We start from the raw sequence: 15,735 nt of genomic DNA on the forward strand, positions 1-15,735 counted from the left end.
ATGTGAATGTTCATTATTGTTTAAATTAACTATTAAGATTGCATTTTGCGGCTTTACTATTGAACTGTTTATATTTTACATTCAGAAATGTATTTTATAATTTAATAAATGAATTTTCTTTTATTTTCTTTTTGTTCCTTATAATATAATATGAGATGATCTGGATGATAATAATAGTCGCTCACTTTTCATAATGTCAATATAAATAATGTATTGAACACCTTTAAAAATATGATTTCTAACAAAAAGTCTATATATAGCTCTAGTTAAAAGGGCTTCCTAAATGAAGCTTTTAGTTTCATAGCACTCAATAATGAAATATAGAACGAAAGATTTTATATCTACAAATCGTAAATTACAAATTATATTAGGGAAATATGCGCATTTATGGTTTACCTTTTTGTTTTTTTTATCATTTATTTTATTGTTATTTGTTATTATTGTGTGTAGAATTAGTGTTATTTATTTTAGTTAAAAGTGGAGCAGTAGGTAATTTACTGTAATTATATTTTATTTTATTTGTGAGATCGTACTTGTTTTATTATAATGAAACTTCATTCAAGCTAGTATTAACACCAGATAAAAGTCTGAAATTTAAGCGAATGAGTTAAATTTATTACAGGCATCTCGTGTATCTATGGGCGGCGGTGACCAATTAGCTGGAACAATTGTCGGAAATTAAATAAATAATATAGGACAACAAATTTTAAAACTAAAGGACAAATCAAAGACAATGCAAATTTTTTCACAAAATTATATTTTGTGTGATAACACCTGCTACAAGTCTTAATGTTATATATTTACAATATTTTATATACTACACATTAGTAACAAATAACATTTATAACCTTACAGGAGCAGATCTTAAAAAATAATTTACTGATCCAACGAGTACGGGGGGCGCCCGCGCTTGCTTCGTAACGTAAACCTATGTTCAAAGACAGATTCTAAACTCAACTAACTTAATATAACTTGCAAGATAAGTGTTAATAACATTTGGCAATAAATTAACGAGGATAACACGAAAATAATCCTTAAGTGCGAAGCGTATAAAAAGAAATTATAGTTTAATTTAATCTAAAATAAAAAAAAATTAACCATCATTTAGGCCTGTCTATGCAATGAGCCCAGAGGGATCAATCTATTTGTATCCTTTTAATACTATCACATTGATAAAATTAAAAATCGTTATTTTTTTAATACAGTAATACTAATGTTACGATTCTATGTATACAGCCTTGTGTTAAGTAGAAGCAGTACATTTACAATATCTTACATGAAAATTAAGCATAAGGGACGAGAAAGAGGCACTTCTGAGAAGAGAAAAAATTATCAAAATCATAATTACATACAAACTGTACAGACTTCAACATTAAAGAAATGATAATATTACATGATATACATACAAAATATAAGTTTTCACATGAGTTTTAGATCCAAAATACAATTTATTGTGTTGGAAACGATTGCACGTTAATTCTGACATACTTAAATAGTTGTTTCTTTGGGAAATTAAGAATTAATATTAATAATTTATCATGTTATCAACAGGCGCCTTCTACATCGATGACAATCGAGAGATTATCACAGTATTAGTGCTGATTAACCCGAGCTTAACAATACTTGATTGCTGGACGATATAAAAACATGCAATTTTAAAAAATCCTACTCTTATTGCACTATTTTATTATGCTACATTTCCCTGACATAGTTTTCATATTATACAACAGTTTCTAAATACATTTTATCAGCAATTTTGTACTTTATTCAGCTTCAATACCGGGCACTATGTATTCTCAAGGATACAACATTTACAATCATATACAAAATAATAAAGCTGCCATTACTTCACTGTTACAACAGAAGGGTGAGGGTCCACTAGTGCGGAGGATAAGGCAACTGAAGTGGTGTTAATCGTTAATTACATTAATACATAAACGTTATATACAAACAAGGTCTTAAAAGCGTTATGTTTTTATTTGTACTATGCCTTATAGATAATTATCATACAATCCGATTTTTGGTCAGGGTTTCTTTTAAAAAATTATGTCCATAAAAGGCAATTTGTAAACTGATAGAAACACCAAAATATAAGTTTGCCGAGTGAGTTCAGTCCTATCGGTAGTCACCGTCCAATTATCCATCACTCACTAAACACTATCACTGTTTCCGGCACTGGGTTTTTGGTCGAGGCTACCGACGCATAGTAGAGTTTAATGTTTGCATCGCCAGAGGTGGTGGAGGGTTAATGTAACCTGCATAAGCATAAACATTTGGTTGCTGAGCTCTGGGGTCTGGTCCAGGGTACTGAACACCAGGTTGCACATTCATCATTTGGACGGGGAGGTTGTTAAACTGCTGCTGAGGTGGAACCCGGTAACCATTTAGTCCGTATTGGCTTATGATGTGAGTATTTAGATTCGGCGACATTCTCGACCCAGGGCCCATCTGGACGTGCTGCATTGGACTTAGATTACCTGGAAATATTGTTTTGATGAAATATTTAAAACATAGTTCGACGTAAAATATGGAGTATTTAAAATATATTATTGCTATTGCTAAAGGCAGTATTAAGTTGAATTTAAAAATGAAATGAGTTACTGACTGGTAGCATTACGCGTGTTCCTTGGCGACTCAAGCTGGTTGTGAGCGGGCGCGTAGTACTTAGGCGCGTGGTAGTGGCTGGCCGGCGGCGTACCCGCCTGCTGTCCGTACTGGAACACGTTGTACTATTACGATGTAATTATTTCTGTCATTATTCATTCAATACAAAAATAAAATATTTTGAAAGGGTGGGTTTTAAAAAATATATATGGTCTTTTATAATACAACACAAAAATATAATCAGAACTTAGAGAGATTTATGGCTAATTATATATCCCTTCCAGACAACCCAAACTGAGATAAGTAAATTAAGATTTTACTACTGTCATTATAATGGTACAAATTTAAAGAGGCTTTTGCTTCAAAAGAATAGAATGTCTTAACTACGCATTCATATAGCGCGGTATGTAGTTAAAACAGATGTGTTTAGAACAGAGTATATATACAACTATGCGACTTAAAGAATAGTACCTGTGGTGGAGCCGGCGGCGTGTGTGGAGGATGCTGCGGTGCGTCGGCCATCTGCTGCAGCTTAGCCAACGAGCAAGAAGGTGCCCACCCGCCATGGTACTGCTGCTGCTGCTGGAACGACAAATAGCCACCCTGGTAGCCGGCTCCGCCACTTCCGCTTGTACTGCCTTGCATTACTCCGCCGCCTGAAAGCAATGTAAACAATTTGAAATTAATTCAATTAATACAATGAACTAAATAAAGTTATATAAATAATGTTCTAATTAACTTTCACCAGTTAAATCAATCTTAAACACAAGGCAGATGAAGAGTTAATATAGTATATGCAGGGCCGTATTTAGGGGAGGGCAACCGGGGCAACTGCCCTGGGGCCTCCATATGAGAGGGGCCCTCCACATGAGAGGGGGCCATAGTTTTCAGCAAGTTAACAAATACTGAGATATAGTCAAATTATAATAATGTCACCATTTAATATTTTAAAAGTTACCGATACAAATACGAAACAATTCATAGCTTACTGATTGAAATAAAAAAAACTAATTAATTCATAATAATATAATTATTAGGGTGTTCACGCTTCTGTTTGTCTAGGGCCCTCACTGCTTTGTGGCCCCGGGGCCTCCACACCTTTAAATCCGACTCTGAGTATATAGTGTGTTTTCGCTAGCCCGATTCGCAGTACTCCTAGTACTGCTACTACTTAGACTTGTAAACAATATATAAGCCAGAGAGTATTTAGTGCAGAGGGCAGGGTACGCACCGTGCGGCGCGGGGTGCGGCGGCGTGGCGCGGTGGCGCGCGGGCGGCGTGGCGGCGCCGCGCACGGCCTTGTTGTCGCCCGCGCTCGAGCTGCTCGCCGTGTTGTTCCTGGCGTAGAAAACATTTCAGTGTTACATGACGATTCGAAAGACGTGTCATGGCAGTCGATTATACTAAACTCAGTTAACTAAGAGTGACTCACCTATTCCTGTTATTTATTTTCTGCTGCTTCGTCGGTTGATTCGGCTGACTCATGATGGAGGGTATGTGTATGGACGAATGTGGGTACTGCGGACTGGGCGCGGGATGCATGTGCATCATGGAGCACGGCGACGCCAGATCGGACCCGATGCTCGTGGGTGACTCGAGACCCAACTGGCTGACGTCCAACTCGCACACCGGATATTGCACTGAATGTACCGAGTTACTCGTGGAATCCGGTGTGTAAACCCCCATCGATTGCAAAGCGGGACTGACGGCTTCGCACATTTCCTCCTTATTCGTATCCTTTGGAGATTCGTCCTTTTTGGAATGCTGCCGTGACTTCTTCTCTATCTCAACCTTTTCCTGTCCACACGGACCATTCTGGTTGAACGGAGTCTTGCACCCGGGAGACGTCAACACCTGTGGACTCTGCTGCCGGAACTCGGCGCAGCTCGTGACCACATCTTGCTGTTTGTTAACCTGACGCTGCATCATTTGCTTCATTTGAGCCTCTGTCGTATTGTGAGACTGTGATTTTTTATTCTCGCATTGCGTTTGACACGCTGTTGTTGTCTTTGATTGTTTCGCAGGTTTGCATTCGTTTTTCTGGGTGCAATCTGAGGCTTTCGAAGTTGGCGCTTTAGTTTCTTTAAAATGAGGTAGACCTGTCGTAGCATATATCCCACTCGAAAGAGCTCCGTAAGCGATGTTATGTAAATCTTTTTGATCATATTTCGGATGCAACTTCTGTGGCGATTTTTGCATCTGATCTAAATGCGGTAAATTGAAACCTTGAAATTTATCCAGGTAGTTCTTTTCGTTATTTTTCATGTCCAAAAACCTGTTATGATCCCACGTTCTAGTGGGATCCCATGGCGGCCATTGTGACATAGGATACTGTGCGGGCGTTGTGTGATAGTTGGGGATTTGATTCATTCCATAGTCGGCTTTCGGAACAAGCTCATTATCATACTTAAATTTGGGCATCATTTTATTTATATCGTTCTGTTCAGCTGCCTTTAAGTTGAGTTGAGTTGAGCAACTTTTATCATGTTTAATCGACGCATTCTTTGATTCACACTTTGATGCATTAGACTTTTCTTTCTTAAAAAAATCTTGTTTCTTTGGTGCCTCGCTAGCTTTCGTCTCTAATTTACTAGTCACAGAGACCGTATTTATTACATTTATAGGAACAGATGTTTCAGGTTTTCTTACATTTGTATTTTGTTCTGGAAAAAACAACTTTGGTTCCGGCGTGCTTCTTGGTGTTTCGTTTTTTGTTGATTTTTTCTCAGTCTTTTCCAGTTTGCTATGAGCTGAATTCACTCTTACATCCCGTAGTTTGCTCTTTTCTCTGGGTTTCTGATTATGATCGTTTTTATCTTGAGTATTTGTTTGAACTATACTCATTGAACCGCTCAGGGTGTTGTGCAAGGCATTACTGGTGAAACTAGGATCTAATTCAGTTCTTTCCATGCCTAAATTAACAGCTGCATTAGCACTTTGGCACCTCGGTAAAAAACTAATATCAGTAACATTGGGCACTTTTGGTATCACTGGATTTACGACAGGCGACGTTATGGGATGGGGCACTTCTAATTTCGTAGTACTCTTGCTTATCACTGGTGAAGGTTCAGACATGCTGTTAATAGATCTACTAGAGTCACTAGTTTTGATAAGCACTTTGTCAGTTTGAACTGCTTGTGATTCCTTACTCACACTAGTTCTGTGGTTCAAGTAGGGATGCTGAAGCTGTAAAGAGTTAATCGGTTGGATTGTCATCGAATTACTGACGGAATTGTGGTAATTAGGAATAGTGTTCTCTATTATACTTCGCGAAACAACTATTTCATCTTTTCTAGTATGCATCATGTCATTTCTGAATGGCATTTCACTTTCTTTACTTGCAATGGGCATCTGTAGTTTTCTAGTATCTATTTCATTGTAAGAATCGATTTTAGGTGGATCTGGTTTTTTCAGGCTGTTAGAGAGATCTCTATGAGGATCTAAATTCTGTATAATGGTTTCGATTTTAGTAGGCGACTTCTTCTCGGGAACTTTAGTTTCTTCAACAGTTTGATGTTGGATTACGGTCTCCTTCCTCATCTCACATTTTTTTAGTTCACACGACATCTCAATGTTTACTTTCTCAGTTAATTTCTTCTGTTTAGGTGACTCACTTATTACTGTCTTGTCAACTTTCTTAGGAGACACACCGGTATGTGGCGAAATAGCATTATCCGATTCTCCTTCAACGACTATAGTCTCGATTGGATGTAAGCGCGGTACAATAAGATCAACAGGCGGTCGAGCCTCACTTGAACCTTTAGCATCTAAAACAATATGAGCATTTTCAGTTGAAACAACTGGCAATACTTTCGATGGACTTTCTTTTTCCGGGAGATCTTTAGGCTTGTATTCATTATTTTGTGTTGGAATGAAGTCGTTAGGTTTAGGTGATGGTAAGGGACAGCTTTGGCTGTTGTTATCATCAGATTCTGATATCACGATAGTATCCTTATCATCAAGTTGCGCTTTAGTGGGAGACTTTAGTTCACCATTCCTTGTTTCTGGTATTTTTTCATTTTCAGTATTGTCTTTAATACTTTTAGCTTCTACAGTGTCATCAGACGTTACACCTACGGTTGGTCCATTTTCGACGACAGCACTATCTTCCTCAGTTTTATCTTTATTAGTTTCATTTATAACTTGATCTTTTTCTGCTAATGATTTTGGTGAATCCATATGAATACTATCAAGTTCCATGTCGCTAGTGTGATGGTCTGTACTGTTCTCTTCTACAGGGCGAGGAGTCGCCGGCTTGCTGGGCACACTAGTTCTGTCTTCTCCCTCTTCGACATCCATCTCATCATCAGCCTCCCCTGAAGAATCTTCTGAACTTTCACCAGTATTTTTACTGGTCGCATCTGGTTTACTTTCACTTTGATTCTTTGCTGCATGGTTTTGAACTTTGGAAGGTATGTTATTTACTGGCTCTTCAATAGAATCATCAGTTTTATAGTCATTTTGGTCTTGTTTATTATTATCAACTTTTGCTTTCTTGGCAACTGGTGTGCCACTGATCTTTGGAGAAGGTTTACTACCTTTCTGACGCTTGCGACCCTTCCAACGACCTTGTCTCTTCGTCTTTGCTTTTATTACGCTAGCAGGTACATCAGTACTTTCATTAAGAACATCATTGCTCTCTTGACTTTCCTGACTATCTGAAACGTAAGCAGGCTCTTTGAGGGTTTTCCTCCTGTTTCTTGGTAGAGATTCTTCAGTAATTTCATCTTGAATAGCTTTTGATCTACTTGCTATACTTTTACTTCTCTGTCTTCTTGGAGTTGCCTCCAGCTCCTTCTTTTCCTCTTCCACAGTTTCTGACATTTTTCTGCTAGATTCGCGTTTTCTCTTACGATTGCCATCGCCAAGTGTAGGTGTAGTTTGATAAGTAGTTTCACTATATTTAAGTGGTCGAGTCCGTCTTCTTCCGGATGAAGTAACTTCAACTGGCTCAGCAGCATCCTTATCATGTTTAGACTTCATTTCCGGTTTTGATGCCGAAATTTCTGGTTCAGTTTCTGTGTTTTCACTCTCTGTTTTCATTTCAGTATCGTCGTTTTCAGTGTCTTGGTCCCCAGATCCTTCTTCGGGCGATCTGAATGGATTAATCGTCGGCGCCAAAAGCGGTGTCCACCTAAGACATTCCGGGTCGATTTCGAGACGTGGCCTACTGTTCAATTTTTTCATATGATTCTCCACCCGATTCCAATCTACACATATTCCCAGTTTAACAGATTCATTGTTTGGAACGTATCTCATGAAGCCGAGAAGTTGAAATGTAACAGCAACATCATTCATGTGCATTCCTGTCGTCAATGCTATGTCTTCGAATGTAAATGGACGATCTTTGTGATCATGAAGAAACTCCAAAATTACAGATTTCCAGTATGCATGATATGAAACTCTTCCCAGATCTGAAAGTGGTTTTTCTGGTGTGCCTGGCTGCCCTTCCTCCTTCGATAACAAGTAACCTAAAAAAAAAAAAAAATTAGTTATCATCTTAAAATAGTGCTAAAAATATATATTTCATTTGATATAAAAATATATAAAAAATAATTCCACCACTCACTAAAATGGATGAGAAATCTCCCATATCCCTGTCTTTGATACTGAGGCATCGTCATTATACAGGACACATTGTATTTCTGCTGACAATGCTTTTCTTTCGAGAAATAGCCAACCAAATGACATCCTTTGCTGTCATTTTTCGTTAGTACATAAAATAAAAACGGCTCTACATCATAATAAAGTGTTTTGTGGTCTAAAAATAGCTTTGCGAGTAGACAGAGATTCTGACAGTATATCTTATTAGCATTCCCATCGACTTCAAAGACGGAAATGTCCCCGCATCGGTATATTTCCGTGGCGGGCGGGTGTCGCCACAGGCACTTGTCTAAATGCCGCATCAAAACAGCTCGACTTTTCGCATACTTCAGACAAAACTCGCAGAGGAATAACTTTGGCAACCTGGAAGATGAAGGAAAAAAATCATAAATAATGTTCTTATAAATTGGTAGTAAATTATAACATTTAATAGAAAAACAAATACCTGGCATATTCCTGGGGGAAAGGACTCGAATACCACGTCTCGATCTCCCACTGCCCGAACTCAATGGCGGAGGGACACCTGGGCGGAGGCGGGCCGCCCGCCGCGCCCGGGCCCGGCGTCGCCGCCGCCTCGCCCTCCGCACCCGACGACGCGCGCGCCTGCGAGAACAACTCCGCGTCCGCCTCCGTCACCCCGGGCGGCAGTCTCTTACCCTCTGCGGAAGACAACACTACACTGATCGCTATGTCCAAACGCTCACACGGCCGAAGATACACTAGCTCGGGCAGGAAGACTGTTAAAATGAAACCGAAGAGTTAAGCCAAATGGGTGACAAATATAAAACAAGGCATTATTAAATAATTAGTTACCACAATGTTGCAAAGGAAACATTCGAACCACATTGATATAAAGCAGCAAAAATAAAAACCAAAACAAAAGGAACAAGGAGATGGGCGCACACCAAGCGAGCTAATCGATTCTATATTCGCTTCGACGGCGAGAAGCGCGAGCGAAAGTGCACGTGTGGATACTGCCGACACCCGAGTAACGAAAGTTCCGTCAGCGCCCGGCGGCCGAACGGAGAAGCGAAGCCGATTGCACTCACCGAGTCCGAACAGAGAATTCGATAGATTGGAAAAGCGAGCGCGAGAGAGACAGCGGAGCGCCGGCCATCAATCAGAGCGAGCGACGGTCAGATCCACCACGACACTTTCACCGCGCCTCCCGAACCCATCTTACCCGTCTGATTGGTGGCCGGGCCGAGCGCGCGCGACAGCTTGTGCGCCTGCGCCTCCTCCGCCGAGCCCCCGCCGCGCTTGCCCTCCGCCGCGCGCACCACCAGCGCCGACGCGCTCAACCGCAGCCCTACCCCGTCCGCGCTCTCTCGCGCCGCCGACGCGCTCGCTCGCGACAGCGCCGCCTGGTACCGCTTGAACGTGCTCCGCGTCTCTTTCAACACCTGCCGCCCCTCGCTCTCGCTCTCGCGCTCGCGCTCGCGCCCCGCGGGCCGGTGCCGCGACTGCGAGCGGGACGCCGTTCGCACCGAATAGAATTCCGAGAGCCCGTCGAAGAGCGTCGTGAGTAATCTGTCGCCACATCTGCTCCGCCGCCGGCGCCCGGCTCTCGCGGGGGAAGCCGTCTCGCGCGGTCCCGGCGACTGCTGCGCTGCAGACGTTTGCGGCGGCTCGGGGGTGCAACGATTTTTAGATGTCCGCTTCTCGGGCGTCAGAAGTGACTCGGACGAGCGCCGCAAGTCGGGCGACCGTTTCCTTTCGATGGAAAGCCGGTTTTCAGGAGAAAGATGTCTACTAGGCGATCGTCTTTTATTATATAACCCCAGCTTTTCTAAAGATCGTCGCTTTTCGAGCGCAAGTCGTTGTTCAGGCGAGTGCCGCTTGTTGAGCGAGCCTTTTTTATCATTTAAACCCCGCTTTTCCGGTGATCTACGCTTTTCGTGCGACAGGTGAATCTCAGGCGAAAGCCGCTTTTCGGATGATCTCCGTTTGTCAGGTGACCGAGTTTTCTCGGGTGACCGTCTCGCAGGTTCATCGACAAGGCGTTGTTTCTGCGCTTCGGCAGCGAAACCCCACGTGCCGTCGGGACCTGCGTCGGAAGCGAGACGCTCGAAAATAGTGGGAACGGGACGGGCTCGGAGGGGAGGCGCGGGCGGAGCAGCGCGGGACGGAAGCGCGAGTGGCGGGTCGCTGTCGGAGGACGAGCGGTCCGACTGGTCGGAGCGCTCGGGCCGCTGCCGGCGCTCGAGACGCAGCTCGAGCCGCTGCACGCGCGTGACGCGCACGCCGCCCCACTGCGACCCCTCCCACCCCTCCCACTCGCTCGAGGACTCCCTACACCGGCGCCGTTTCACGAGATTGAAAGCGGAGAATCTGAAAAACTTTTGCTTCTCCTTTGACATTCTCTGTTCGGACGGGAGGCGGGCGTACGGCGAGTCATTACCGTCGGAGGGCTCGTCGTCCGAGTCGATGCGTCGCGCCGGCGTCTTCGGTTTCCGCTTCTTCGGCGTTCCACCCATGGTCGTTCTGAAACGAAACGATTCATCCGTTAGAGTTCGACTCCCCGAGACACCGTATCGCAGGCATGTGTGCGCAGGTGGCAGCTAACCGGGGCGTGTGCGGCTTGTCGGCGCACAGGTCGCAGCGCCAGGGCGGGCGGCGGCAGCGCGCGTGCGCCGTGCGCGCACAGGCGGCGCAGCGCGACGCCCACTCGCCGCTCAGGCCGCACGCGCTGCAGCGCGCGCACTCGCCGCAGCACCAGCGCGCGCTCTGCGGCGGGACGCACGGGTTAGTATGCATCATAAATAAGACTCCACTCTTACTTACTTTGGGCCCCCAGTGAGCGACATGAAATACCCCCAAGTAAGGCTAAATGTCAATTAAATACCCCAATGTTTATATTGTACACCGTCTTTGAGAAGAAATTATGTATTCCTTTGTCTTTACCTTAATATATTGCTGTATTTGCATTAGAAAATATATATTATTAGTCACATAATATTAAGCTATTAACAATATTAAAAAACAAAGCTTAAAATATTATAACTAAAAAATATTTAAATAAACTTAACACTCTAAGACCTATTCCTAACAATCATAGTAATGCATAAAAGATATATAAAATATTAAATATAGTATATTTTATCATTTCCATACTAAATGACTTGTTTTAGCCCTGTAACTCTTTGACACAAGTCTAATAACTTCTATGAGCCTTATTCAAGTCTAAGAAAAAGACCACTATAATAATTTAAAAAATGAATTGACTTGCGATGCAAACAATATAATTACTGCTGAGCAAATTGTCCATAACTGATGTTTATATTGGACAATGTAAACAGGTTTATTAGGTGTTTGAACAATTTATATACCTAACTAATGTCTACTGTTGTTTGTGTGAGTATAAATTATCTTCAAAAGATATAAAGATGATTTTTTTAACAAGAAGCTTTTATGTAATCTCTATATTAAAGTAAATAATTATTTTTATAATATCATGTGGTCACCATCACATTTGCAAGATTTGACCCCAACTCACATTCATTAAAAATCACTGTAATACCTTAAATAAGCTCAAATCTGATAAGTTAGCTAAACTAAGATTGTGTCTTGTTTAGCTTTTTGTTTATGACCCAAAGATCAGTGGGATAGATTACAACTATTATTTGTTAATGACATGTCTTATTTGAGCACATGGCAACACTACTTCTCAATTGCATGAAAAGCAATCTAAAGCAAGCAAAGAAAAGTAATACCCACATATATATAGGGATTCCCTGAAATATTTGATTATTGCTGGAGCTTTGTTTACTTTCACTGATAAGGAGGTATAAGTGACCTTAAATTCAGCTTAGTATATGTTTGTTGAACTTTTCATAGAAACAATTTAGTCAAGCTAATCAAAAAAAGCAATATACATCAATTAAAAATAAAGAGTGTTTCTCTTTACAATAAATAAAAATATTTTTACATATTGTTTAACATTTCTATAATATATAATTTATTTTTGTAGCTAAATAACAAATGCAAACAATAATTTTAAGATTAATATAGTTAATAATAATTAAGATATATATATAATAATTAAGATTATAAATAACAAAATAATAAAATAGGAAGATAAATAATACATCTATTAACAGTTAATTGGTATTGCTTCTTTAACAGCTCTATTGTTATAAATTAATTTTCATTCAATAACTCAACAAAAATAAGGAAAATCATCATTCAAACAACCATTTTCAATGTCATTAATGCAAAATATACAGATATTATGGTTCAAGTCGACGACAGAGAAAGCACATTAGTCAGCAAGAAACTCAGCAGTTACTCTTATTTGTTTAATTTATACATATTTTACCGTAAGCATTTACTACAAGGCAAATTATATTTATATATTTTCTATGCACAATGTATACCACTGAGTTTCTTGCTGATACTTGGAATTTAACAAATGGTACATAAAATGACTATTGCTTTGCTAAAGTGCTTATGAGACACTTTTTGTATGAAATATATTTTTCATATATGAAATCTATGACTTCAAATTGATGATGTCTTTACCTTTAATTTTTTTAATGATATTTTAGGTAATGGGGCACATGATGTCTCTCTAACGTTACTTAACTTACTCTGTAGTTACACTGGTTCACTCATGCTTCAAACCAGAACACAACACTAAGTATTGTTTTGGTGGTAGAATATGTTGTACATATCCAGAAATGCTTTCACAAAATCCAACCACTAAGAAACTTATTATTAGATTATTATGTAAGGATAATTGCTTACCTTTAAAGTTGTCAAATTTATGTATTCAAGTATATTGAGGCAAGTTGGATGTGCATATGACTTGCACTGGAAACAGCAGATGAGTGCCTCATTCACTCCAAGACGGTTTTTGGCATCTGTACCAAGACACTCTGCACACACCGGAACACCTCCTGGGCTTAGTTGCTGAAATTAGAAATACAGATTTTTTTATTATCAAATTATAAAAACTTTGTGTGGTCACTTTCCTTGGTATGACATACAATGAATATTACAAATATTATCTGTTTAGAAACAAATTCAATAATTTAGTATACCAATATTAGCTTTTTGTTGTTCTATTATGTATTTCCATAAGATGTATAAGTGTATTATTATATTTATTTACACAATTACCACACAAATTCACCAGGCAATTATTTAACAAAAACATGTTTTATATTTAAAAACTAAAAATTCAACTTACATACAAATAAATTGGATCACAGATGCATTTTATGTTATATTTGTACATATTTTCAAAGTAAATTTTATATATGAAAACTTTTACAAAATTAATATAAATATGTATTTCATTAATCCATAGCTATGAATGAGTAGTAGTATCATTTGTTTTTATTTATTGATAAGGTAGTATCAATGAAAGTACAATTATGAATTAAATTAAGTCAATTTAAATTGAAAATATATTCAATATAAATATTTGTTTTACAAATGCAATATTATGCAATGCTAATTTATTTTAATTGCTTGTTTATATTACTGTGATTGTTTAACATTTTATAGTTGGAATTAATGTTTGTATACAACTTACATTTTCCGGACTTTCCTGCAATTTCCTTTGTTTTGCTATTCTGTCTGTTGCTGTGAGTGGACGATCAGTTGCCTTATAGTTTCCCGCGTGGTGAAGCAACAGACCCCTAGCTACAGCTCTCTTTGCAGCCGCCCGTAATATATTCCGCACGTCCGTGTTATCCTCAACTGAAACTTGGTACGCTTGCCGTAAATGTTTCTCGATTGTCTTTAAGTTGGAACCGTCTCGCTCCCCTAACTCACGCACTGCTTTCGCGACCGCTCGCGAAACGTCCACATCGGAAGCGATTCGCAAAACTTTATTCTGCAAACCTCCTGGATCCTTGTACGAACTCTGTCCCTTGTTATATACCTTCAAAACAACACCCTCGCGCACTGCCCGCTCCAACCGCTCCGACACAACATCCTCGTGATAGTTATGGTGCTGTCTGATCGCATGACATATCCTCTCCACACTCGGCCTCTGCTTTTGAGACCTTATCTTATGTATCGCCTCAAGAATCCATCGCTTCCACACTTCTTTTCCGACGTCGTCTGGTTCGCTCATTTTTGTCAACAATTATTTTGTTCGGCCGTCAAAGTAACGGTACGGTATTGCAGCTAGAGATGTGTCAACACCCATCGTATTTTGGCGCCTCGAGCGAAATTCCATTTTATAAAATGGAACTTCGCCGGAAGCGACCGGTAAATTCGGCCGCGGTGAGGGACGCCAGTTTACAGCATGTCCCAAACACCGTCGCCAGTGGATGACACATCGGGCCTCGCGAGCGGGTTTTGGCGGATCGAGCATCCGATGGCGGCCATCTTGTGGCGATCTCAATTTACGTAGCGAACAAATACACGCGACGTAAATAATGTTACTACAATTAACAAGTTCACTAAATTCATCAAATAACGACTTCCACCATCACAATTAACGAACTAAGTTTCACAAATATGAAAATAAAACTAAAATACGGCAAAGTTCGTTCCGGTTCTTTTTTCACAATGCGCCTTCACCAAACAAACAACACAGTTATGTAGTTTCTATTAAATTAATCTTTTATTATTATATTGCATTATAATGATGCATAATAATAGTCATGTAATTTAAATTTTGCAAAATTTTGTTGAAAACATTCACAAAACACTAACAAAAGGCTCTTCAAAATGGCTATCAATCAGTTTCCTTGCTATAAGAAAAAATAATTTTGATATCCTGTCCGTCACAATTGTATTGCCATTTTTAATTGAAATTTACTTCATAATTAATGATCTTATGATTGTCTATGGTTATTCAAGTTTAAGTAAAGTTACTATGACAAAAATATGTAATATAGTAATAAATAAAAAATTCAATTGCCTATTAATTTAAACAATTTATGTAAATTACTTTAAGCACTGTTAGCAGCACTCATGTAGTAACAATATTACCTTGAATTTATGAACGTTATGGCAACTTTTTTATTAATTAATTTCTAATTAAGGTCTTGTAACTCAGCAGAATTCACATAGTAGGGTCTAGAAAGGGGCTCCACTGTTAAAGAAAAATCCAAGTGGCGCTGTGATCGAGGGATTCTGTTTCATTACTTTCCTTAATGTATTATAGTCCAAAGTTATTTGTGAGTTGTAAAAAATTTAGGTAGATGATTATTATTTGAGATATGGCGAAGCCCTATACCGACTATACCTATGCCATATGATTCGAGAAGTATAAAGACGAAATGTTCGATCTACAAAGTGTGATGGAATAACGACTTCCCCAGAAACTATAAGTCGTAGTATTAGTAGTAGTGAAGAAAAAAAGAGAGATTTATCAACATCGATAGATGTTGGATAGGAAAGAGATTAGTTCTTGTAAAAATGCTTCATGCGTATGATATATTATGTAATAAATATAAACCTTAATGAGCATGCTGTTATTTTTTACAAGTTTATACAAACATTCATGACAAACCGAATTAGCAATCCTACCTAAATACTTTTCATGTCTCTGTGAAGGACATGGAG

General features: G+C 39.6%; 1 protein-coding gene across 3 annotated transcripts; it reads right to left on the minus strand.

Annotated features, from left to right (window-relative positions):
• Window positions 1-738: 738 nt before the first annotated feature.
• Window positions 739-14,934, minus strand: LOC124536788 (histone acetyltransferase KAT6A). 3 transcript variants are annotated; one of them, XM_047113387.1, is made up of 11 exons: window positions 13,748-14,934; window positions 12,955-13,119; window positions 10,775-10,935; window positions 9,392-10,692; window positions 8,654-8,867; window positions 8,174-8,571; window positions 4,037-8,075; window positions 3,836-3,942; window positions 3,076-3,260; window positions 2,606-2,714; window positions 739-2,477 (listed from the first exon to the last, which is right to left on the minus strand). In XM_047113387.1, the coding sequence occupies exons 1-11, from the start codon at window positions 14,291-14,293 to the stop codon at window positions 2,194-2,196; spliced, it is 7,509 nt and encodes a 2,502-aa protein (XP_046969343.1). In that variant the 5' UTR covers window positions 14,294-14,934; the 3' UTR covers window positions 739-2,193. The 3 variants fall into 3 exon arrangements, with proteins under 3 accessions (XP_046969343.1, XP_046969342.1, XP_046969344.1); XM_047113386.1 differs by having other exon boundaries at window positions 2,606-2,729; XM_047113388.1 differs by having other exon boundaries at window positions 2,606-2,729; window positions 10,610-10,692; window positions 13,748-14,931.
• Between the last annotated feature and the right edge of the window lie 801 nt (window positions 14,935-15,735).

This window comes from Vanessa cardui, chromosome 17 (genome assembly GCF_905220365.1).
Source record: "Vanessa cardui chromosome 17, ilVanCard2.1, whole genome shotgun sequence".
Classification (NCBI taxonomy): Eukaryota; Metazoa; Arthropoda; class Insecta; order Lepidoptera; family Nymphalidae; genus Vanessa; species Vanessa cardui.